Source organism: Nannobrachium achirus, assembly GCF_963921795.1.
Source record: "Nannobrachium achirus genome assembly, chromosome: 19".
NCBI classification, from domain to species: Eukaryota; Metazoa; Chordata; class Actinopteri; order Myctophiformes; family Myctophidae; genus Nannobrachium; species Nannobrachium achirus.
In genome coordinates, this window is record NC_137826.1 from 15,349,287 (window position 1) to 15,374,612 (window position 25,326).

Sequence of the window (25,326 nt, forward strand, 5' to 3'; positions counted from 1 at the left end):
TTATAATAATTTATGTATTTATTTTGATGTGGGGGGGGGGTACTTTTTAAAACCTTATGACGAGTGTGTGTGCCATGCACATGACATGAACGGCATTACAATAATATTTTGCAGACCCTCTCTCCCTACTCTGATGTAATGATATGTAAAAGCCATACATCTTGCCAGTGGTTGCAACTTGCAACCTCGATGGACACATACAGCATGGACCCTCTGCGCAGGCGCAGACCGGTCTTTGTTTTGACGCGGAATCGGTTCACGCCCATTCATTGAACGTGGACCAATCGCGTGCGGACAAGGGGTTCTTTCCAGCGTCACTCACGTCACTCACGGCACGTGGACCTATCACCGCCCAGTGCGTGGAGAGAGTTGGGCGGGCTCTGCGGGGTGGAGGGTCATCGCTGGAACTTTGACGACACACAGTCTAGATCCCATATTCGGGATGACCTATCGCGTTGTGATTGGCTGGTTGGTTGTCAGGCCAACCACCCACTTAACAAACAGGATACATTGATTGCAACACGCTGTCAACAGTGTATCCTGTGATACGATAGGCCCTACTGTTTTCTCTGTGGTTCACTGGACGAGTGTGTTCTCTAGCGTTGCAAATGCGTGTATGAGTTTACGCACACAGCTGTCAAAATAATTAGTAAAAATATAATGACAACATGACATCCTTGTGTCAGCAGTTGCCCTGACAACCCAACTACCCAATCCTAGCGCGGCCGTTCACCCGGGCGATGGGATCCAGAGCTTCCCCCCTCGCAGCGGCGTCAGTGGATCCAATGAGATCACGCCGCGTTCCGGGCCCTATGTGAGAACAAGCCGGTGATAAGAGGAAAATAAAAACGTTGTGTGAATGAGAGAAAACGCGGAAACTAAAGCTCACAAACGTCCCGAAAAGAGAACTCTTTAGTTGACTGGTCTGAGTCTCTGTGAGCCACGCGCAGGTTGCTGCTCCATTCATCTGTGCTGGTTTAAAGAGGGGTAAGTTGTGTCATGTGTCACTCATGTATTCTTGATGGCTGGGAGGCAGGCTGGCTGCAGGCTAGCTAACAGGCTGTCAAACTTGCCATATAGGTATGATAATCAAGTTGGTGGAGTAGCTTAATTCATTGAACAGGGCAACACATGGAACGAGATTACCTTATTGTCCAGCAATGATTGAATTTAAATGTTCAAGGTGTGTATTCATCATAACCATGACTCTCTTTGACAGCCTATGTAATGTCCAAGATGTTTCCAGAAACTAAAGAGAGTGCTCTTTGTTTATGAATGGCCAGATTTCACCTGTGCATCTGTTTGGTGTTATGTGTCATTGCTGGAAGTATCCATGTTCAAGAACATGCTCATATACAGCCTGTTCTTCTCCCCTGAATACACATTTATTGTTGTGCATTGTGTTTGTGTGTAAACTACAGTCAACTCATTTTGAGGCTCTGGCAAAGACATGTATTTGTCCCCTTAAGATCAGAAGAGATTAATTATCCTCCTGTTCAAAATAATCTTTTGATTGATTGAATACTTTATTAACAGTTAACAAAACAAAGGCAGTTACAGTTCAATATAAAGGATGCAAAAAAAAAAAAGGACAAACCCAAGAAAGAACCATGGCTTGTTTCCATTGGGGTCCTGTGATGTAATTCAAGTAATCGAAATTGCCTGCCACAAGTTGTAGGTGTTAAAAAAATATTACACACTTAACAATGGCATTAATGCCACGTGTTTGGAAACACTATACACACCTCATATGCTGCTCAGTGGGTTCATTAAGTGCAGTGCACCTGGCTGGTTGCCCAACCGAGGAAGATCCTTCCTTATCCCACATAAAGTCAATCTAACTTTTAACTCCAGCGAATCAATATGTAGGACACATAGTATTGGTGAGAGATGATGATTATGTAAAATTCCCCTGGCAAAATCTTGAATGGTTGGGTAGGGACATGGAAAATAGCCAGAGCCTTCTAGTTCTAGCCTTTGTTTCTTTCATGGACAGGTTAGTGAGGCCAGTAATCGAGGCTGCCATAACCGGAAGTTTTGACTTGTAAGCCCATGAAGTGAACATTTTTGGTCTGTAAACAGATGAGTAAACATCATGATGCACATTGGAATATGTATACAGATTTCTTATTTTACACCTGGGAAATACTTTTGATTCTTGGAAAAATGAATTAAAATGCCATTAATTGAATCAACTAGCCAGGCTATTTAATGTTAATTGACATATGAAAGTGAAATAGATGGTTGTCAGATGGCAAGAGAAGAGAGACAGGAAACCAAGTGCACAGGAGGACCTAAAATGTGTACCCGTTAGTCAGCATTTCACTGTTCAAGCTGTCAGTGTTGCAGAAGCAGGTTATTATTTGTATTTAATTGAAATCTGGCATATTTAACTGGCTGAGCCACCAGTCACCCCTGGCCACTTTGTAACCCTACTGTAATTACACATTCACATAGACGGTCCCTTCCTGTTCTTCTAACATTATGTTTCTCCTGACTGATGCCAGTTCTTTGGGTCCAATCCTGATTTTGAAGAGTCCTAGACCTCTTATTGCCAAGCTCACAACCTGCAGCATCACGATGCGTTGTGAGCTTGTAAGTCTGCTATTTTAGATTGTCTTTATTTTTTGTTGCCTGTAATGACAGTGACATGCCCAAATAGATGCCAGGTTGAAAGTGGTTCAAATCAATAGACCTACATATCAGCTGCATTTAATTACAAATATAGTCAGCCGGGCTCTAGTATATACTGTACATGTAGTTCTTAAAATAGGATACTTGCAGCAGATCCTGTGTGCTGGCTTGAAAATCAATAAAATGTAAGTAAATACTGAGTGAAGGAACGCTGCAATTGCAGTAAAAGTTGATAATGCGAGCATGCTCTATGAAATACATTTTCAACCGTTTCAGCAGTGACATTGACACACCTTTTGTTTGAAATTCACAATATCTGAAATTATTACTAATGTACATAGAATGTAGGTAGAATGCCAGATGTATGGAAAGATTGGAAACTGGAAACCGGGATGACTGGAAGTGACGATGGAGGGCTTGTCTGAGGACGACCTAGAGAGAGAGAGAGAGAGAGAGAGAGAGAGAGAGAGAGAGAGGTAGAATTGGCCAGTCATGTTTTCATAACTGAAAGAGTGTTCCTCTAATCGTCTTCAGTTCAGTGGCGTGTCCCTGTCCAGTCAGTGGCACAGGCCACCCATACCTGCCAACATTATACTGTGACAGTACATGTCCCCAACCCCCCCAAAATGGTAATAAAAGCTACTCCATCGCTTGTGTGCTTGTGTGCAAACTGTGCATACATGCACCTGTGTAGGGCCATCCCAGTCCAAAAAGTCTAGACACCACACTGCTTCAGTTTTTACAGAAGAGAATGAATGATGGTTTTTTTTTTTTTTTTAATAACAGGTTCATCATGAGGAGAAAGCTGCCATTGTGTGCTCTCTTCTGTCTGGTTTTGGCAATGCTGCCTTCTCATACAGGTAACGAAAATGGTCATATACATCACAATGCCACAATATTTCTTTATACTGAGGTAATCCTTATACACTGTGTTTAACATGTGTTTTGCAATTGCACACTGATTAAAAATCAAGCAAGTATAAGCAAGGTGGACAAAGTAAATCTGAGGAAAAAAACAAACAGTAACATCGCTGCATTGATTAAGCATCACACTGTATGAAGTGAAAGAAATGCAGAAATTCAGTGTCGGTGTCCTGGCCAAAAATATTTGAAACATGTATGGTACTTTGTACTTTTTTCTGTTGCCCATGTCTCTGCCTAACACACAGTTTTCTCCTTGCAGCATCTGTAGCAGTCATGTCGGTTGACTTGGGCAGTGAGTGGATGAAAGTAGCAATAGTGAAACCTGGTGTGCCAATGGAAATTGCTCTCAACAAGTGAGTATATCTGTTCCAGTATTCTAGTCTAATTGTATACTACTTGACCAGCTGTCCTTGTTGTGGATGACCCTACCTTGACGTTTTTACAGTACAGTGCTTGCATGTAACTTCATCTCATAACTTTAATATTATGCTAGCTGTGTGGCTATTATGTATTTATTGGAAGAGCATGATGATCTTTTTCTTTTTTTGGAATGGGTATTAAAGTTAATGGTACAAGACAAAAGCAAGCACAGTTGGTTGCTTGTGGAAGTGTACAGAAAGAGTCTTTCAAACTGCCTATATTGTAAACTGTCTTCTGCACAGGGAGTCGAGGAGGAAAACGCCAGTAGCCGTGTGTCTTAAGGAAACCGAGCGACTATTTGGAGATGGTGCATTAGGAGTGGTGAGATGGTTTCTTGGATTATCTGACACGTTGAAAGCTCAGCTCCACTTGAACTTTCACCAATGGAAGGATTAGTTGCACAGTGAATATACGGCTCCACTGATGACCAAATGACAGTATCTTCTTAACTATCAATGTATTTTCTCATACATTTTGTCAACTTGCCACTATTTTCAGTCTGTGAAGAACCCCAAGATCGTCTATAGGCACATTCAGAGCCTACTGGGCAAGAAGCACGACAACCTCCAGGTGGCGCTCTACCAGAAACGCTTCCCTGAGCACCAGCTGCTAGAGGACCAGGCCAGAAGCACAGTTTACTTTAAAAACTCAGAGTAAGTCTTTCATACTGTGGTATAGCATTCATTGGGAGGGTGTATGGAGTGCAGTGTGTAACTGTGCAGTGGGTCACAAAAAAGTGTGAATATCTTGTAATTGTCATGCTCTGAAAATCTCAGATTATGAATGTAATGGAGACCCTGTCAGCATGTTTCATTAGTTGAGTTGACTTTTGTTATTTTGTCCTGACTCCTTAATATTTTACTTTGGGAAACTATTTACGGTACATACAGTATAACTATTTACATACAGTATACTATACTTTCAGTGCTTGTGTGTAGAGAACATGTGTTGGTACGTCATTAAACTGTGTTCATCTTGTACAAGGTTAGGCTCAGGCTGCAGTTTCTTTAGAGTTGAGCTTTAAAGAGAGATGATATGATAATATCAAAAGTAACAGAACGTCTCTGAATTACCATGGTTTGAATGGAGTGCAACATGATCCAGCCGTCTCGCATCTTTATCAGATGATAAAGCCTGGAATTTGTTGTCTGACACATTTTCTTTTGGGTGTTCTTCAGTCACTCCAAAACAGTGACATTTATGTGGGCCGTGATAGCGCTAATTGGAGACATGGCAAAGGGTGTGCCAACAAGGTTGTGCTTAGCTTAAGCTTCAACTGTGACCCTGCTTTGATGAATGCAAATATCAGTCTAAAGCATTTACATAATGATTTCTACTGTGCTGCTTGTGTTTAAGATCAGCTTTAGTAGTTGCATGGATATTTGGTGATGGTGCTATTTATTTCGACTGGGATGGACTGATTGATTGAGGTTTTTTTTAGCAGTTTGCAATAGAAAAAGGTACAGTTTCATGACAGCACAAATCACTGGTACAAGGTCAACTAAAAGGAGATCCTAGTAAGCTTTACGTCTTATTTACACAGGAACCACTTTATGTATCTCATAACATTGAAAGACAGACAGATAGAACATAGTACTTTACAAAGAATAACATCAATTACAAAAGCAGAAAAGGGGGGGGGCATGGGGGCTTAGTCTATTTACAAGTCTCAAGTAGCAGCTGCCTGAAGGTTACTTTTCATACCAATTTTGAAGGAGGCTAGGGATTTGCACTCCTGGCTTGCGGAAGGGTGTTGCACATGTTGGTGGTATAGCTGGAGAAGAGCCTTTTATAGTGTTAAATCTAGGTTGAACATGATTAGTGGAGCTGCCTCTGGTGTTATGATCGTGGACATCCTTGACCTTTAGGAAGAAGTTTGTCAGGTACATGGGTATCTTGGAGGTGTAGTGTATCTTGTACACCAGGCCCATTGCAAGATGCTGTACTCTGTCAGCTACTTTGAGCCACCTCACGCATTCGTGGTGATGAACTGTAAGGTGGTCCCGAGGAGGAAGACCAAGCACGACCCTAATCAGTTTGTTCTGGGCTGTTTGGAGCTTTAACTTTAAGGCAACTGTAATTTCATGTTATGGAAAATAAAAATAATTGATAACAAAAAAAACTTTAAGGCAACTGGGGCATCGTATATGTATGGGTGTATGACCTGATGTTCTTATTTCTGCCAGGGAACTACAATATACCCCTGAGGAACTCCTCGGCATGGTCTTGAATTATTCTCGTGCGCTGGCTCAGGACTTTGCAGGTCAGTTTGCTCATTAATACTGAAACATATAAATGTTACTGCACTTAACCATACAAATGTGTCAAGCATGTAACATTGTATACTTTTTATACAATCTTTATAACACTTTCTGCCCCCTTTTACCTGTATCACACTGACAGAGCAACCAATCCAAGATGCAGTCATCACCGTTCCAGCCTTTTTCAACCAGGCAGAGCGGAGGGCAGTCCTGCAGGCAGCTGAGATGGCGGGTCTGAAGGTCCTTCAGCTCATCAATGATAACACAGCCGTGGCCTTGAACTACGGAGTCTTCAGAAGGAAAGACGTCAACAGCACAGCTAAGGTGCTCATTCACAGTAACTGTTAAACGCATGACTTCACATTTATTAGCTTTACTGTTGACAATACATTTGGTCCAACAATACATGGGGATTACAATTATGGTTATTCACTAGTGGTGATTGAAAAGGAAGCTGATGATTCCTGCAAGTTCATAATAAATATTTTCTCACAAATTGGCATCATGAAAGCTATATTAATTTTAATTCACTACTTGTAATAATAATATAATAATCATATTCATCATTATAAATCAATCATATTATTATTAAACACTTGAACCCTAGTGCATCTATTCAGGGCAAGTCATAATCGACTAGCCGCAAATTACAACACTAGATTTCTTTTAAAAATCTGATGTGCATCTGATCTAGGGTTGCAATAACTCCCATATGGATTCATTGCATCACAACGTCAAACTCACCAATATTGCGGCTCTATGGAAAGCTTGAATTATGCTTTTCCAATCAAGTGTTTGTTTCAGAAAAATCCACCATAGACATGTTATGAGTTACTTTCTGTCAAGAAATCCGGGAAGACATGTTCAAGTGTTGAACTTTGGAAGCGCTTGTCTTCGTTAACACAACATCCTGCTGCCTCCTGCATTATGTGACATTTAGAACCAGCTGGTACACAGACAGGACTGTTAAGTGATCTCCCACGAGTGCTTCCAAATTCCAACACTTAAAAATAATCACCTGAACTGAATTTATTGACAGAAAGTAGCTCATAACATCTCTATGGTGGATTCAGAAACAAACACTGCAGATAGAAAGAGCATAATTTCCATAGAGGTGAGTTTGACGTTGTTTTATCAGATAGCAAAAAGAAAACATGTTTTGATGCATTGAATCCCGGTTGGAGGTATTGCAACCTTAGATTCATCAGATTAAAAAAAATCTAGTGTTGGGACTGAGGCGTTCCCTGCTCGTTAGCGAGATATACCCACCGGATAAAGTGTCAAGTAACATGTGGGTTTGACTGTGGACTCTATCGCCCTGTGCGTTTGAACCTCTTTTATTTTACTTTTTTTATTTAATTTTTTTGTCTTAGTATGTCTGTCTCTTATTTTTGCTTGTTGTTGTTTTTGTCTGTTCACTAGGGTGAACTATAAACTAGGGTTTGTTCATTCACCCCTGATGTGAATATTTTTCCCTCACAGAATATGATGTTCTATGACATGGGCTCAGGATGCACCACGGCCACCATCGTCACCTACCAGACAGTCAAAACCAAGGAGTCAGGCACCCAGCCCCAGATGCAGATCAGAGGTGTAGGGTGAGTGCAATAAATAGGGCTGTCACGATTATGACATTTTACATGACAATTAATTTTCTCTCAAATAATTGCGATTAACGATTTAATTGTGTTTTTGTCGTTGACAATTACATTTCTGTTTGGCTTTTAGGCTTTGAAGTTGCACATGGTAGATATGACACATAACCTAAATATACAAAGAAATTACTGACATATTTGACAACTTTATACTTAAAAAAGAACATTGATAGTGGATGCGACGCGTTGAGCTTGTAGAGCGGCTATTTCGACTATTTTTCACTTTAAAAAAATATATATGAAAAATGGAAACGATTATGACGATTATGAAAAATAATCGTGATTATGTCAAATAATTGCGATTAGACGATTATGTATTAATTGTGACAGCCCTAACAATACAGTCCCATGTGCCCAAAAAGTCCTTACATCCTTTGTAACGGCAAAAATATTATTTAATACTGCTGGCATGTGACAATCCCAATAGCCTAGCGTCTCACTATGATTTGAAGGTATTCATGTGTAATATGAAAGATATGAATGTATAGTATGCTGATATACAAAGATGGGAAAATGAATGTGACCTTGAACACCAGGGTGGTAACTTTTATTTGGACAAGGAATTGTATTTTGAAGAGAGTCTTTTCTATACTGGAATACTGTACATTTCAATAAGGAAAAGATGAAGTAATTCATTAAGAAAACATTGGTGAAGCAGTGCTCTTTTAATCAGATGTCTCTAAAGATGTCAAACAAAACACAATCATGCCTATACACTAGACCAGGGGTAGGCAACCTTGGGGCACAGGGGAGGGTGATCACTGGCACACTGGCAGAAGTGTGAGAGAGGATTTCTATTTTAAAATCAAATATTGTTTTAAATTAAGTAACCTAATTTGCAACACATTACATCCTGCACATAATTCTACATTCAATAAAACACTGAACTTTGACTAGGGGTGGGTGTCTGGGAGATGGGTGGGTTATTGCTTGAGTCTAATGATCGTTATAACAATGACCTGACAATCAAAATATATCTGAACTTTTAATTGGGTGTCATTAAAATCTATGTTGACAATGACATGGCACACTGACTATCTAGAAAACAAAAACATGGCACTTAATTTCAAATTTCAAATATTGTGGAAGTAGCCGATCTACTGGCTCCCAATGTGTAGCGTTGTGACACGTTGTGAGCTTGTAGGTCCTTCTAAATCCGTTGCCCCGAATAATTGTGCAACGAAGTACAAATAGGGCTTAAAGTTGTTCATTGACTGGTCCCCCCAGGTTTGACCGTGGGTTGGGGGGCTTCGAGATGGACCTGCGTCTGCGGGACCACCTGGCAGCAGCCTTCAACAGCCAGGGCAAGAGTAAGAAGGATGTGAGGGAGAACCCCCGCGCCATGGCCAAGCTCCTCAAAGAGGCCCAGCGCCTCAAGACGGTGCTCAGCGCCAACGCTGACCACATGGCACAGGTCAGTCAGAAGTGTGGGATGGGACCATAAGACATATTATCGTTTATCGTGATTAAAAAACACTCACGATAATCGTATCGTGGAGATTTAATTCATGCACTGGGATCAGTTCACCTTTTATTTGCCGAGCTGCATATCCGGTACCACTTAAACCCTCCATAATTGGTAAAAGGTACTTGTTGTGAGCTTGTAAATCGGCTGTTTTTTGGCAAATGTTCCGCCTCGGGATAAAGGATTTTGATTATCGCGATAATATCGTAAATCACAATAATCATGATATGAAACTTTCATATCGTATTCGTTCCCATCCCTAGTCAGCAGTGTGGGAAAAGTACTTCCATGTTCAAGTAAAAGTATCAATAATGCGATGTAGAAATACTCGGTTAAAAGTAAGTCTGGAATTCAACATTTACTTGTTTGAAAGTACAAAAGTATTGGCATCAAAAGGTAGAAAGTAGAAAGTACTCATTTTGCAGAATGTCCCATTTCACAACTTTTCAAATGTATGAAAATATTTTGGAAATAGCAGATCTACAAGCTCACAATGGCGACTCATTGTGAGCTTGTGGATCTGCTATTTTCAAATGGCCGAAAAGTATATAGGATTGTGGTTAATGTATGTTTTGTAATAATAATCAAAATCTACAAAGTAACTGGTAACAAAAGCTTTCAAATAAACAAATGTAGTGGAGTAAAAGTACAATATTTGGATCCGAGATGTATCGGAGTAGAAGTAAAAGTATTAAATTAAGTAAAAATAAAAGTAAAAATAAGTAAATTACAAATACCTCAAAATTGTACTTAAAGGGGCACTCCACCACTTTTCAACCTATGTTCATATAATTGGTCCTCACTCAAAAATAGCTTTTTTCTTTTTTTTTTTTTTTTTTTCTCAGAGGAGGGCTGTGGGCAGGTCAGAAACCCATCGTCTTGTGACATCATCGATTGCCAATCCAGCTTATAGAAACTGCAGGCTTTCTATTCCTGAAAATTTGCAATTTTAAAGTGGAAGCCATTGTTCTCGCGATAATAAAAATCTAAATATTTTTTTCAAAAATATTGATACATTTTTTTTTTGGAAAATGATGATGTCACAAGACGATGGATTCTGAACTTCCCACAGCTCTCCTAGGAGACTTGGATTGAGTAGAAAAAAATTGTGATATTTTATCATGAAGATTAGTGAGGACCTATTATATGAAGACAGGTTGAAAAGTGGTGAACTACTCCTTTAAGTACAGTACTTAGTCAGTCCAGTGAGACACGGCCAGTGGTGGAAGAAGTACTCCAACTCCAAATAAATGTAGTGGAATAAAAAGTTCAACATTTGCCTCTGATGTTGTGGAGTAGAAGTATCAAGAAATATAAATACTCGCGACATTGTACTCACACAGAGAACTTGAGTAATTTGCATCACTGGACGCGCCAAATCTCGTCTTTCTCACTCCATCTCATGTCTCTAATCCTCAGATTTCTTGCCAGCGGGCTTTCTCACATTACACATCAACACGTTTGTCATCTCTCTCACATTACTACACGTAGTGTTTGACCTGAATAGACGCTATAGGAGATGAACACGTGGAGGGAGACATGTTTCATGTTTTGTTGCTAACATTATACACTAATAGTGGTTTCCGCACGAGACGACATACTCAAGCCAAGTAGAATTACATGGGGGATTTTTTATTTTGCAAAAACAATATGAAAGTTGAGACATTAATGAAACGTGAACAGTGGCGTCAGTTCAGAAAAAGTTAAGGAATGGCAACATGACTGGTGTCTTGCACACGCGCGATACATTTAATTTCCCCCCCCCCCCCCTCGTTTCTACGGTTTCTTGGGCTGGATATGGCAGCCTGGAACAGTTGTTCAAGTGCAGCTAAACTTGGCATGTTAGTAAACGTGCCACAATTAACAATAATGCATTGCACCTGTGCAGCTGACCTGTGAAACCTGGGAATATACCATCTTGTCAAGATGGGGATGAATAAAAGTGTGGAGAATATAATTATAATAACTTGTTAAAGTGACCATTTTGTAAAATGTTGCATTTGTAGTTATTTTACTGTAATTTAACAACATAATAACGGGCACAGATACACAAAGAGACATTCATGGATTTATATTTAAAAGTAACTTTTCTTTTTCCCCTGGACCCAGGGTATGGCAGCTGCATACCCCTACCATACCCAATTGACGCCCCTGAACGTGAAACGTGTTTGGTATAAACTAAATCTGTCTTTATTCCAGGTAGAAGGACTGATGGATGATATTGACTTCAAAGCCAAGGTGAGCAGGGCTGAATTTGAGGAGCTGTGTGCAGACCTTTTTGAGAGGGTGGCCCGCCCGGTGCAGGATGCGCTTTCCTCTGCAGAGATGACCTTGGTTAGTACCCTCAGAACCTCTTACCATTTCTCTAGCACTAAATGTACCCACACGGTGGAATAGAAGTCATTATGAGATTACTTTTAAAATGCACCCCTGTGCAATTTAAAAGGCTTTTTTGCAAATGTCATCACCCTTGTACCAAAGAGTACCTTGTTTGGGTTTTCATTCATCTGGCAAAAAGGCATGTTACTATCTCTCTTTTTATTATGAAATGTTACAGAGGTTATTTTAATGGATTTAATTAATAGGAAAAAGTGTTTTAGAGCACACGCACACACACACGCATTATATTGTCTGTCTTGTCTGTGTGCTGTGAGTCTGAGGCCTGTCCATTTCCTCCGACAGGATGAGCTAGAGCAGGTGATCTTAGTCGGCGGTGCCACTCGTGTACCCAAGGTTCAGGAAGCGCTGCTCAAAGCTGTGGGGAAGTAAGTGTCAAAAAGAAACGCACCATTAAACAAAACGGTGCACTGATCAGTGAAGCACTTACAGTACTACCTACAGTGATTTGGATAGAATTTGAACGACACACAATCTTGATTGCTCATTATTGCTCTACACTCATGTCATCAACATGGATCTGTCCCATTTAGCGCCACCTTCAGGCCGATTTTTTAAAACACATTTTTGGTCACTACTCCTACACATTTGCCCTAAAACCACGCTGCGACCTTACGGTCGCTTATCTCCCGATTGGGAAGTCTTACTGGTAAATATTTTTTGCCCTAAAATCACGCAAATCGCTACACAGTATGTCTAGACTCATGTCATCAACATGGATCTGTCCCATATAGCGCCACCATCAGGCCCATTTTTTCAAACACATTTTTGGACACGGCTCCTACACATTTGCCCTAAAACCACGCTGCGACCTTACGGTCGCTTATCTCCCGATTGGGAAGTCTTACTGGTAAATATTGAAAGTGTTAGTGTCCCTCTTGATGGTTGATCGTGTGTGCGCGTGTGTGTGTGTGTGTGTGTGTGTGTGTGTGTGTGTAGAGAGGAGCTTGGGAAGAACATTAACGCAGATGAAGCAGCAGCTATGGGTGCAGTGTACCAGGCTGCTGCCCTCAGCAAGGCCTTCAAGGTCAAACCCTTCCTGGTCAGAGACGCGGCTGTTTTCCCCATTCAGGTAATGATGTGTTAATTTAGTGGCTGATGTAATACTCGTATTCGTATGTATTTATTGTTTTGTGATTTTGTATTTGTCAAGTGTTAACACTTATGTTGCTATGATTTTTTCTCTTCAATGTCCCACGTTGCCATGGTTACCATAGACTTCCATGTAATTGCGCAATTGTGTAAAAAGTGCACGTCCATGCCTAGCTGATGCACCACGTGTGTGCACACTGTTCACAGCTTTCAAACAAAAAAATCCGCTTGGAAATCCGTTCAGGCATCATGATTTATGGGCCATTATGTTTTCTTCAGATGTAAACAAACATGGCTGCCATGTTTGAAAGAATGGGTTGGTATGGGGGTTAAACATGCAATTTCGCGATCGCGATCATGCCTAATACATTTCTGGAGGTCCAAAAAAGAAATTGAAAAAAAAAAAATTGAAAAAAAAAAAACGGCCCAAACTCGGGAAACTCGGGGTTGGCACAGCATTGGTACCAATACAAACTCTGGAAACTCGGGGTTGGCACCAGATGTGTTAAGAGTAAATACATTTTCTTTAGCCACCCCTTATTCCTCTGGTTCTCAAACTTTTTTGAGAACCACCCCTTATACTGATTTCTGAAGCCAAGTACCCCATTCCCCTGACTACAGCATTTTGAACTGGACTTTACATCAAAAGTCCAGTTCCAATGCCGATATGTTCAAACTAAAACAGCATAATGGCAAATAAACATTGCTTTCATATATGCCCTGATGAAGACCCCGAGAGGGTCGAAACATGTCGGCTTTTATTATGACTTGAAATAAAGTACACTGCTTTTACGTCCGTTCCCCTCCTTTTTATTTTTTGAGTGCTCGGATCCTCCTTCTCTTTTTTCAAACATTGCTTTCTATTTGTATTAGTCAGTAATGTAATTGATATAATTTGGTTTAACAATGAACAAATGAGAAGGTTCACACAAAGACTGTCAAAGTTTTGTCATTACTCATAACAGTAAAATACATATTCACCATTTCTCCTGTACCCCAGCGTAACCCTAGGGGTACCCGTACCCCTATTTGAGAAACACTTATTCCACCCTGCGTTCTAGGGCATTCACGAATAGTGATTTTTAGTATTCGAATTATTCGACCTCAAAGTATTCGAATAGTCGAATATTCGACAGGACTGGCCAAACTGTCAAATATTAACTAAGCAAGAGGCGAACATTGTGAAAATAGCCGATCTACATGCTCACAAGCATGTAGATCGGCTATTTTCACAATATTTATCTGCAGAACCGAGTCACATTAAATGTAATACCTACAATTCCAAGTGCTTGTCAAGGGTGGGGGTCCCCAGTTCAAATATGTTTATTTTGGGGGTCACGGCCTAAAAAGGTTTGAGAACCCCTGGTATAGAGCATTAACAAATTCATCCACCAGGGGCATTGACAACTCGTTCTTATGACTTCCTATCTCGCAAAACTTTATAAACTATATATTTTTTAAAGAAAAGAAAAGCGAATATTCGACTTCGGTGAACAACGTCGAATAGTGACTTTGATATTCGAATATTCGGTGAATGCCCTACTGCGTTCTTGTTGTGACCAGGTGGAGTTCACTCGTGAGACGGAGGAAGAGGACGGCACCAAAAGTCTGAAGCACAACAAGCGCATCCTGTTCCAGAGGATGGCGCCGTATCCCCAGCGGAAGGTTATCACCTTCAACCGCTACAGCGACGACTTCTCCTTCGACATCAACTACGGCGACCTCGGCTTCCTGGGACAAGAGGACCTCAGGTCAGATACACCTTGGACACCTGAGCTCCTCCCGCCCTAACACCCCATGCTTAGCCCTAGAATTATTTAATGCTTTAACTATTGAAAAATAGCAGATATACAAGCTCACAGCGCGGCACCGAGTGCCGCGCTGCGAGCTTGTAGATCTGCTATTTTTTGAAAAATCATTCATCATTTTTTTTTTTTTTTTTTTTTTTTTAATTCTTGTGAATATATATTTTTTAAAAGCGAACATTTGTAACTCAAATATTTGCTTCTGGGTGGTCCCTGGAACAACATATTTTGAGATGGAGGTCCGCGGCCAAATACAACATGTAATTTTGGGGGGTCCTTGACATGAAAAAGTTTGAGAACCACTGATTTTAGAAGAACGATTTAGAAGACATTTATAGAATCGGGTCAAAATATTCAAAGGCTTGCACAAAATAATGTTCACGATTTTTCGAAAACAGCAGATCTATAAGGTCGCAGTAAGGTGCTTGTATATCTGCTATTTTTGAATAGTTAAAGCATAACATAGTGGTTGATGGTGATGGTTAAAGTGGTTCAAATCTAAAGTTACACAGATTTGCGTTCAGATTTGAATGGGTTAACGTATTGTCATGTGACTAATGAAAGGACCGATCCTAAAAATAAAAATAAATATATACAGTATATATTTTTACTTTTGGAAATGACTAAGTATGCTGTCTCTGAATGTAACGTAGAGCTCCTTTGTCTTCTGTTTGTCCTGTAGCATATTTGGCTCTCTGAACCTGACCACGGTCAAGCTGTCAGGGGTGGGCAGCAGCTTTGAGAAGCACACGGATGCAGAGTCCAAGGGAATCAAGGCCCACTTCAACATGGACGAGAGCGGCGTGCTTGTGCTGGACAGGGTCAGTGGCACTGTTTGTTCACATTGTAACTTTAGCCACATGAACCCTAGCACCCCTATTCTGGGCATATGATAATATAATAGGTGAACATGCGACAAAAAAGGCGATTTGGTGTAGATGGCATGAAGGAGGGGACCAAGTCTATACTAGACCTCTGGGGGACCCAGGTGTGTTAAGGTTTAAAGGAGCACCTCGGCCATTTTCAACCATAGCTTCATATATTTGAGTCTTTTCTGAGACTCGTTGGTGAGCTATGGGTAATTCAGAAACCTGCCTACCAATGACATCGTTGGTGGGATTCCAAGCTAATAGAAACTACAGCATTTCTCTTATTGGAAAGTTGGCATGCTGAATTGCATAAAATACCATTGCATTAAAAAACTAAGTTTGAGTTCTGTTTGAAATTACCAAACCTGCCTACTGATGATATCACTGGTAGGCAGTTTTCTGAACTTAATTTCTTAATTGACTCATAATTCAATGACTTGAAGCAGAGGTTAAAATCTCAGGAAAAAAATCTCAGGAAAAAGTTGAACTAACCTTTTTAAATCATGATTTTAATCTACAGGTTGAGTCCGTCTTTGAAACTATTGTTGAAGAGAAGGAAGAGGAATCAACATTAACAAGTAGGTTTGATATTGATAACCTCAACAAACTACACTAGTACCTGTAAGAACATTGTTTCAATGACCTTTCCCCCCCTTATTTACACAATTTCTTCATTTCCACAAACAACTAAGGCAAGAAAGTACTATACTAACTGTCAGTTTGAAGATGTTAACTAGTTTCAATCTACTAGTAGCGCTGATCACACAAAGCTTGGGCCAATCAAATCAAATCTGCATGTTATGTTTGTGAGGCCCCTCGTGGCAATATTAATATAGAATAAAGTGGTTACAACATTCATTTGTTTTGATTTGTCTTTTCCCCCTTTTAGAACTGGGAAACACCATTTCCAGCTTGTTTGGAGGGGGATCCACAGAACCTGCTGCTAATGTGACTGAGCCAGTCCAGGTAACTGCTGCTGTGTTCTGCCTCTGTGGAATAATGTTTTTACATTGTGGATAGTAGGGCATTAACGGAAAAGTCGACTCAGTCGACTTCATTTCACAAGTTGACTCCCACCAGAGAAAGTCGAAATTGAAAAAAAATAAAAAATAAAAAACGTTCTATTGTGAAAATAGCCGATCTACATGCGAGGCGTTGTGAGCATGTAGATCGGCTATTTTCACAATTTCTGCCTCTATATACAGTATTTGACAATTTGGACAATGTTTAATTTGTCATTTTAGAGGTATTAACCCTATAAGTGCCTATCCCGAACAAGTTCGGCTTTATTTCAATCCAATACAATATTTTATTTGCTATTTTACTTACCCCGAGCTGCTTGGAGCAACGTGGGTGGTCCTTGCTCATCCAGCGCTAGCCAACGAGAGACGCTAGATGGTCCGACGATTTATTCCATTGAAAATGGTTTAAAATAAAGTTTAGAGCCCCCCAAAAAAACCTCAATATATACTGTCGGCGGCGCGACGTATTCCAGGGTGCCTATCCCGAACTAGTTCGGGATATTTAATAAAATGAATTATTTAATCGGAGGCCTCAACAAAGCCCCGGTCTAAACGTCCATCCATGGTCCAGGCCAACACTCGGCCATACACGGGCCGTAGTCGCGCTAACGGCCGCATCGCGCCGCCCACTCCAATAATAAATCACATCTTTAGACAGGATTTTCTCCGGATTGTGTTCCCAGACCCAAAGAAAAAGTTTTTTGCGACTGAAATAGCTTTAGATCGGGCTACGTGTCAGCTAGCTTCCTCCTCTCGTCACCCATAGCATTGGCTGGAGTGAAATCCCAAGGCACTTGGGACAGTGTCGACGGAAGCTAGAGCGAAGGTCTATAGAGAAATTTCTGGCACTCTAGTGCCCCTTGTGGCCGGCGGCACTGTATGAGTTAAAAAGTCCTTAAATTGGCACTTTAGAAATATGAAGATACCCTCTATACACTTAATCATTCTGTTGGTTTGTTTACAGTTGAGTGAGAAAACGTGTTTCACATTAAGTTAATCATCTAAAAATCATCCAAAATAATTGGGGGGTCGTGTGTGATGTGATGACGTCATCAAACGATTAAGTCGACTTCAACTCAACTTTTTACTGAGTCGAGTCGACTTGCAAAAATCACAAGTCGTTAATACCCTAGTGGATAGTACACCTTTTCATCCATTTTGTTGGTGCTGTATGTGCCTCTCTCTTTTTCTTAAATGGATATCTCTTTTTCAAAAATGAATTATCTATAATATCATAATCATCTCTCTCGCTCTAAATCCCCCGCTTTGTGTATTTACATCCAGGATGAGGAAGAGGTGCCACCGGAGTCTGGAAAAGAGACAAAGGAGGAGACCCAAAAGGAAGAAGCTCCTCAGGAGGAACAGCCTGAGGCTGCAGAGACAGAGAAACCTGCAGCTGAAGAGGCATCGCAGGAGAAAACTAATACAGAAGACTCTGGAACAAAGGCTGAAACTAAGGTACAGAAACTTTCCATCACACAAATCATAATCATATGTTGGAAATGGTTGGGGAGGTAGAGGAATGTTGATTGATTGATTGATTGAAGAATTTATTAGAAGTTTGCAATAGAAAAAAGTACAGTTTCATGACAGTACAAATCACTGGTACAAGGTCAACTAAAAGGAGATCCTAGAAAGCCGAGGCTTATTTCCACAGGAACCACACAATGTTCAAATACACCCAGGTAAAAGCTACGTTGCAAAATGATATAATTTATTTAGCCAGCATCTTCACCTGCCCAGTAATTCTCCATGTAAAGCATGACCACACTAGTGACTACAGTCACTTTTGTTTGTTGAGGATAAGCAAACATGATGGAAAGATGTGATTACACTTATTTTCATGTATATTTGTTTATATCAATAAGTAGCAGCAATCAGGTATCCTAGTAATGTGTATTTTTCCTCGTTGAATCCACTTCTGTTAACAAAATGGTTATTTGTGGTTTAACTCAGTTGGCTCAAAGTGACACGATATTAACCTTTTTATAATGTGTACCTCTGACCCTGAAGGAGGAGGAGAAGGAGGGAGAGACACCCGGAACGGCAGAGGCGGAAAAAGCAACGGAGGAGAAGGATGTAGAGAAAAAGGAAAAACCCCAAAAGAAGGCCAAGATCTCTGTGGACATCACTGCGGACCTTTTAATCAACGATCTTCTCAACCCGACTGCAGATGAAATCGCTTTATCCAAGAAGAAGTAAAGAATTAGCTGTTTTCTTGACTTTGAAACTGGCTTTAATGAATTTCTGTAATATGATATGATGGAGGGTTAGTATAATAACCCATTTAGGCCTGAACACATTATGACGCAATATTTTATGCTTTAAATATAAAAAAATAGCAGATATACAAGCTCACAGCGCGGCACCGAGTGCCGCGCTGCGAGCTTGTAGATCTGCTATTTTTGAAAAATCGTGAAAATTTGAATTTTGACCCGATTCTATAAGTGTCTTTTGAATCCTTCTAAGATGTTTGTTTCTACATCAGCAATCTGGCCAGCCATCGTCAAAGAAAAGGTCCTTTTCACTTCAACTGGAGCTCAGTTAGTCTGTTCTTGAGAGACTACTATGTCAGTGGTGCTCAAACCCTTTCATTTGAAGGACCCCCAAAATGATATTTATTTGGCCACGGACCCCCATTTCAAAATATCTAGTTCCAGGGACCACCCAGAAGCAAAATTTGAGTTACAAACGTTCGCTTTGAAAATACATATATTCAAAGGTTTGCACACATTTTCACGACTTTTTCAAAAATAGCAGATCTACAAGCTCGCAGCGCGGCACTCGGTGCCGCGCTGTGAGCTTGTATATCTGCTATTTTTCACTGGTTAGAGCATTCAATAATTCTAGGCCTAAATGGGTTAATGAATTTCTGTAATATGACATGATGGAGGGTTAGTATAATAATCTTGGTGTCTTTTCAGGCTGAAGGACTTGACAGACAGAGACTTGCAGAAACAGGAGAGGGAAAAGACGCTGAACACTCTTGAGGCTTTTATCTTCGAGACACAGGTAAAATAGCTGAACAAATCATCAACTCATAACATGGCTGCTGCATGCATCGACTCTTATCAGTTTGTGTGTCAATTCTTTACCTTTCCGAAAGGAACTTACCAAGGGAAATGCCTATGGGCAAAGAAACAACAAAATAATTAAATTGTAAAACCAGTGAAGGCTGCTTTTTCGCCAGTGTTCTGCTCTTACTTGTGTTATTATATTAATTATATAATTCTGGCTCCCAAAACTCTGGAATGAACTCCCCATTGCAATTAGAACTGCAGACTCGGGCGCCCGCTGGCCTACTGGTCCAGGCGCTTACCACTTAGGCATTGCCACATAGGCATGGATGCCTGGCGGCGTTGCCGGTTCGATTCCCAATCCGGATGTACCTTTTCTGTGTGTCACTCCCCCCATTTCCTGTTCAGTCTACTGTCCTATCATTAAATAGTGCAGGCGTTTCGGGCAGTATTTTGATGGAATCGTGCACTTTATGAAAGAAGCATGAAATTTGGCACACAGTTAGAACATGCCATATGGAACATTTTTGGCTATAGGGGCATCGCAGATTTGTCTTGGGAAACTTGTGGGAGCCAATCAAAGTTGGGCTCTCATAGACTTTACTATAGAGTAAAATAATACAAAACATAAATATGCTTTAAGTAGCATGTGAGGGGTCAAACTAGATGTTTTTCATGATTCTGAATCCAATGCAAACATTTGTTTTGCAGGAAAAACATTCCTTGGGCTAAAAACGGACACCATAAAAGTGATAAAACTATGGTTTATTGATGAGTCATCACTTTTCACAGTTTTTTGGCGTCCGTTTCTCGGAAAGGAATGTTTTTCGTGCAAAACAAATGCCTGCATTGGATTCAGAATCCCGAACAACACCTAGTTTGACCCCTCACATGCTACTTAAAGCATATTTATTTTTTGTATTATTTTACTATATAGTAAAGTCTATGAGAGCCCGACTTTGATTGGCTCCCACAAGTTTCCCAAGACAAATCTGCGATGCCCCTATAGCCAAAAATGTTCCATATGGCATGTTCTAACTGTGTGCCAAATTTCATGCTTCTTTCATAAAGTGCACGATTCTTTCCTGAAACGCTCGCACTAAAAGGCATAAAAGCCCAAAAACAAATCCTATAGTTTCAATGTACCTGTACTGATTATTGATTTTTGGAGAGCTGTTAGACCTGACGGTTCTTGGTTTACCTACGATCCTAGATCACTATTGCTATGCATTTGATGCATTACCTTGTGCTGTCCTGGCTCATTGTCCTTGCGTATTGTAAATCGCTATGGATCAAGAGCGTCTGATAAATTATGTACAATTTACCAAAGTTCCATCTTGATGATGTATGCATCTTTCTTTCCCTCCAGGACAAGATGTACCAGGACGAGTATCAGTTTGTGGTGTCGGAGGAGGAGAAGGAGGAGATCACGGGCAAGCTGAGCGAGGCCTCGGCCTGGATGGACGAGGACGGCTACTCGGCCACCACCAAGGAGCTGAGGGAGAAGCTGTCCGGCCTGAAGAGCCTGTGCAAGCCCATGTTCTTCAGGGTGGAGGAGCGGCGCAAGTGGCCCGACCGCCTGGCCGCCCTGGACAGCATGCTGAACACCTCCAGCTTCTTCCTCAGGTGGGCTGAGGAGCAGGGGCGTCACAAGGGGGGGGGACTGAGTTACTAGGGCCCAAGGTGGAGGGTCCTTAATTATTTTATACTTTAGCTATTGAAAAATAGCAGATATACAAGCTCACAGCGCGGCACCGAGTGCCGCACTGCAAGCTTGTAGATCTGCTATTTTTTGAGAAGTCGTGAAAATGTGCAAATCTTTGAATGTATGTATTTTTTACGTGAACATTTGTAACTCACATTTTGCTTCTGGGGGTGTCCCTGGAACTAAATATTTTAAGATGGGGGTCTGTGGCCAAATACATATATCATTTTGGGGGTCCTTCACATGAAAAAGGTTTGAGTACCACTGACATAGAAACAAGGATTTACCGGTAGAAGACACATAGGCTATAGATTCGGGTCAAAATATTCAAAGACTAACATACATTTTCGAGATTTTTCAAGCTTACAGCGCGGCACTCGGTGCCGAGGCCCACGCTGTGGGCTTCTATATCTGCTAATTTTTCAATAGTTAAAGTACAAATAATGTGTAATAATACGTTCCCAGTCTAAATGGGTTAAACCCCCTCCCCCTATGAAGAACATTCATGGGAGGCCCGCAGTGAATCCTTTTACCCAGGGGCCCAGAATTTGGTGCGACACCCCCGGTGAGGAGGAGGCGTGGGTGGAAAGGGATGGATTACCCAACGGGCACAATGGGCCCAGGCCCAGGGGCCCCTGAGCTAGGGGGCCCCTCAGCTTGAGCCACCGTGTGACCGCGTCCCTGTTATTAACGTTGCGCTATTTGCCAGACTCTATTTTATTAGTTCATCTAAAAAATAACCCCAAATATTCCTAAAACACCATGATACATATTATACTGTAAGTGTTTAGCTCCTCAGTTTATCTATAAGACTTCAAAACAACAACAATTTTACATTTTCTAATGTCCACGCATTACAACAATGTAGTGGTAGTAGATAAACCGGGGTAGATAACATAACTGTTATGTTATCTACCCCGACATAACTGTTATGTTATCTACCCCGATTAATCTAAATGGGCCCCCTCATTCATACCATAGCATCATTCATATACTGTAACACTTGACTGTATGGTCCTTTAAGTATGTGTTACCACCAGCCTTACCTGGTTGCCTGGGACAAGTCAGATTCTTTGCATAAACATAAAAAGACCTATCAAATGTATAGGGGCCAAACTCTTGCAAGAAGTATAATGAATAATGTATTATTAAAATATAGATAATAATATATCTAAAATAAATAAGTCAGCACCCAATTTTATATAAAGTATTGTTAGATTTTCTTATTTTTTTCTTTTAAGTTGCTTTAGCAGCTAACATAAGCATGATGAAGAATGTTATCACACAGCATAGAATAACTTTGAACCTGGCAGCACTGTTTTTAGGGCAGAGGAGAGGGAAAATAAACCCATCCAAAATGTTTTCAAGAATAGCTACTATGTTATCTACACAAGATTGTGTGTTATAGTTACGGTATAACTATTCTATACATTTCAGGGGCTCTTTTTTTGGGACTTTAAAAACTCTATTTTTTTTCTGGCGCGGCTGTGCCGCGCACACGGAACACACACCATCGCTGTGCGGTCGTAAGAAGGGGGGCCCTTTGGATTTTGGGGCCCAGGGGCCCATTTTTTCATAGTCCGTCTATGAAAGTATCGCTACTCTGTGGAGAGGAATAGGGTTTGTGGTAGTTATCGTATGTAGTATCTAGTACAGTATGTGTCAATGTGTTCTTATGCATTCTCCCCTTTTTAGGAGCGCTAAACTGATTCCAGAAGATGATCAAATCTTCACTGAAGTTGAGCTGAAGACGTTAGAGAAAGTGATCAATGAGACCACGGTGTGTATTATTATTATTTTTTTAATATACTTTGTTGCACAGCTGTGTCACTCTCTGAAAAAACAGTTATATATCGTCGTTGTCGGGTGGAAACCTCGTATCTCCAAGTATCAAATTTGGACGTTCTTTCGCAAAGTAAAGCCCTGCTTCTTCATACGAGGCCGTCGCACAAAAGTAGTGAAAACAGCCGATCTACAAGCACACAACGCCTCGCGGTGCGAGGCGTTGTGTGCTTGTAGATCGGCTGTTTTCACTAGTTTAAATCATTTTTAAAATGATAAATGCAAAACGAACGGTTTTGGACATACAAGGTTTTCACCCGCCCACGACGATACGATATGGCAAGCCACACTATCTTGTGACAAAGTATACATTTAAATTAGATTTTATTCTAATATGTTTTGTCTAGGCAGCATTGGTTTGGATTGATGTGGATTATGTCAGTCATGTGTTTTGGTGTTCACTGTTTGTGAAACTTTAAAAATGCGTTAACGCCTGACCTCTTCCCTCGCCAACTACGGCCACCTCCACCCAGACATGGAAAAATGAGACGGTGGCGCAGCAGGACAGCCGCTCCCCCACGGAGAGACCCATCCTGCTGTCCAAAGAAATCGAGTCCAAGCTGGCACTTCTCGACCGCGAAGTCAACTACCTGCTAAATAAAGCCAAGTTCGCCAAACCCAAGGCCAAGGCCAAAGCCAAGAACAGCACCAGCTCCGAAAAGACCAGCAAGGCCAATGCCACAGCCGAGGAGAAAGTAATTCCTCCCGCGGAGGAGAGCACAGACAACGGCGGTGGTGGGTGGAACAGTAATAAGCTATTAAAACTTTTACCTTTTTTCTTTGTCCCAAAATCTGTTGTATTAAGGTGATACTTGATCCTTTTATAACAATTTAGTGTCAATAGAAAATTGTGGATTTGATGATTTTTGATGCTTGCTTGTCACTATCAAAGGGTGGGCTAGTCAAGTGTATGCAGTTTTCACGACAGCTGTATGCATTGTGCTAAATCATGGCGGAGAGAGAGGGACCTGATTTTATTTTATTCATTGTTAGATAAAACGGAGGAGGTGCCGCCAGGTGAAGCCCCACCCACTGAGGAGACGGCTGCAGAGAATACAGAGTCGCCGACTCCATCAGAGCCTTCAGAGGAAACGGAAAGTACAGGTAGGTCTGCTGTGTTTAGAATCAGAGTACATGTAGGTCTCCTAGCCAATCCAAAATCAGTCTAATCTAAGGTAAAGTCATTAACAGTGTGTGATAAAGCATGGCGTTGGTATCCGTTAATGAAACTGCAATGGCAACAAGAAATCGTTTGTCCAAAAATAAAAACAACAAAACATAAGCTTGTTGCATTGACATGTCACTCCACTAGTTCCTCTAGCAACAGACATTACCATAGCAACTGCTTACTGCATATAGGAATCGGTACCATGAAAGCGTTAAACATGGGCCTTTAAATAGAAACGGGTGACTCTCCATCAAAAAAAGAGATTTCTGTATTTTATTTGACGAGTTAACAACTTCCCTAGCCTTACCTGGCATCCCTAGTTTTACCATGTCAATATACGTGAATATTACACTTTTTCAGAATAGTTTACAAAAATCCAAAGCTTTCTATCAATCCATGTTACCTACAGTATATGATTAGCTGGCAAGGCCTTCTTTTATTTGTAATTTGTATGAACATTTATTTATATCTGTACCGTAGTAGATGACAGTCATGACACTGAGTATGATTATTATTATTTTTTTAAGCCAATTGCTTGATTAATCATTATATTAGATAAAATACTCATTTACCAAAACAACCAATAGTTACAGCACTGTGATCTATCTCTGTCCCATATTACATATTTCTTTTTTGCCACCATTTTTTAGGACCAACAGAGAAGCCCCAATCTGAAAACCACATAGAAGATGAATTATAACAGCTGGAACTGAAAGATATTTCACTATATTTATTGACAGTGTATAAATGTTAAAGTTTCCTTCTCCCTTTGTTTTGGATTGTTTTAATTACCTTATTTGTTGAACTCCTGGAAATGCGTTGGATGAGATTGGAGGCCACTCAGCTTACCTATTTTTTTCCCCCCTTTTTCTTCCTACACTGTAAGAGTGTTCATTTAGCTTGGAGTGTCCAAAAGGAACCAAATCGACCCACAAGGCAGGGGTTCCCAAACTTTTTTGTCTCAAGGCACCCCATAAATATTTTTTAATCCGAGGCACCCCTACATTATTTTCACTCCCAGCACCTTATGTTTATAGCATATCGTCGTTG

The 25,326-nt window shown here is 40.7% G+C and overlaps 1 protein-coding gene across 1 annotated transcript; it reads left to right on the forward strand.

The window, feature by feature from the left end:
• The first annotated feature begins 814 nt into the window (after nucleotides 1-814).
• hyou1 (hypoxia up-regulated 1) lies at nucleotides 815-25,040 on the forward strand. Its single transcript, XM_080748553.1, has 24 exons — nucleotides 815-987; nucleotides 3,421-3,494; nucleotides 3,818-3,911; nucleotides 4,221-4,299; nucleotides 4,477-4,631; nucleotides 6,165-6,241; nucleotides 6,382-6,563; nucleotides 7,722-7,837; nucleotides 9,122-9,308; nucleotides 11,559-11,693; nucleotides 12,042-12,124; nucleotides 12,696-12,828; nucleotides 14,412-14,599; nucleotides 15,336-15,474; nucleotides 16,043-16,100; nucleotides 16,412-16,488; nucleotides 17,829-18,002; nucleotides 18,558-18,742; nucleotides 19,469-19,556; nucleotides 20,931-21,187; nucleotides 22,962-23,046; nucleotides 23,582-23,843; nucleotides 24,102-24,212; nucleotides 24,927-25,040. Exons 2-24 carry the CDS (start codon nucleotides 3,428-3,430, stop codon nucleotides 24,974-24,976), a joined length of 2,982 nt encoding a protein of 993 aa, XP_080604679.1. The 5' UTR covers nucleotides 815-987; nucleotides 3,421-3,427; the 3' UTR covers nucleotides 24,977-25,040.
• The last annotated feature ends 286 nt before the right edge of the window (nucleotides 25,041-25,326 follow it).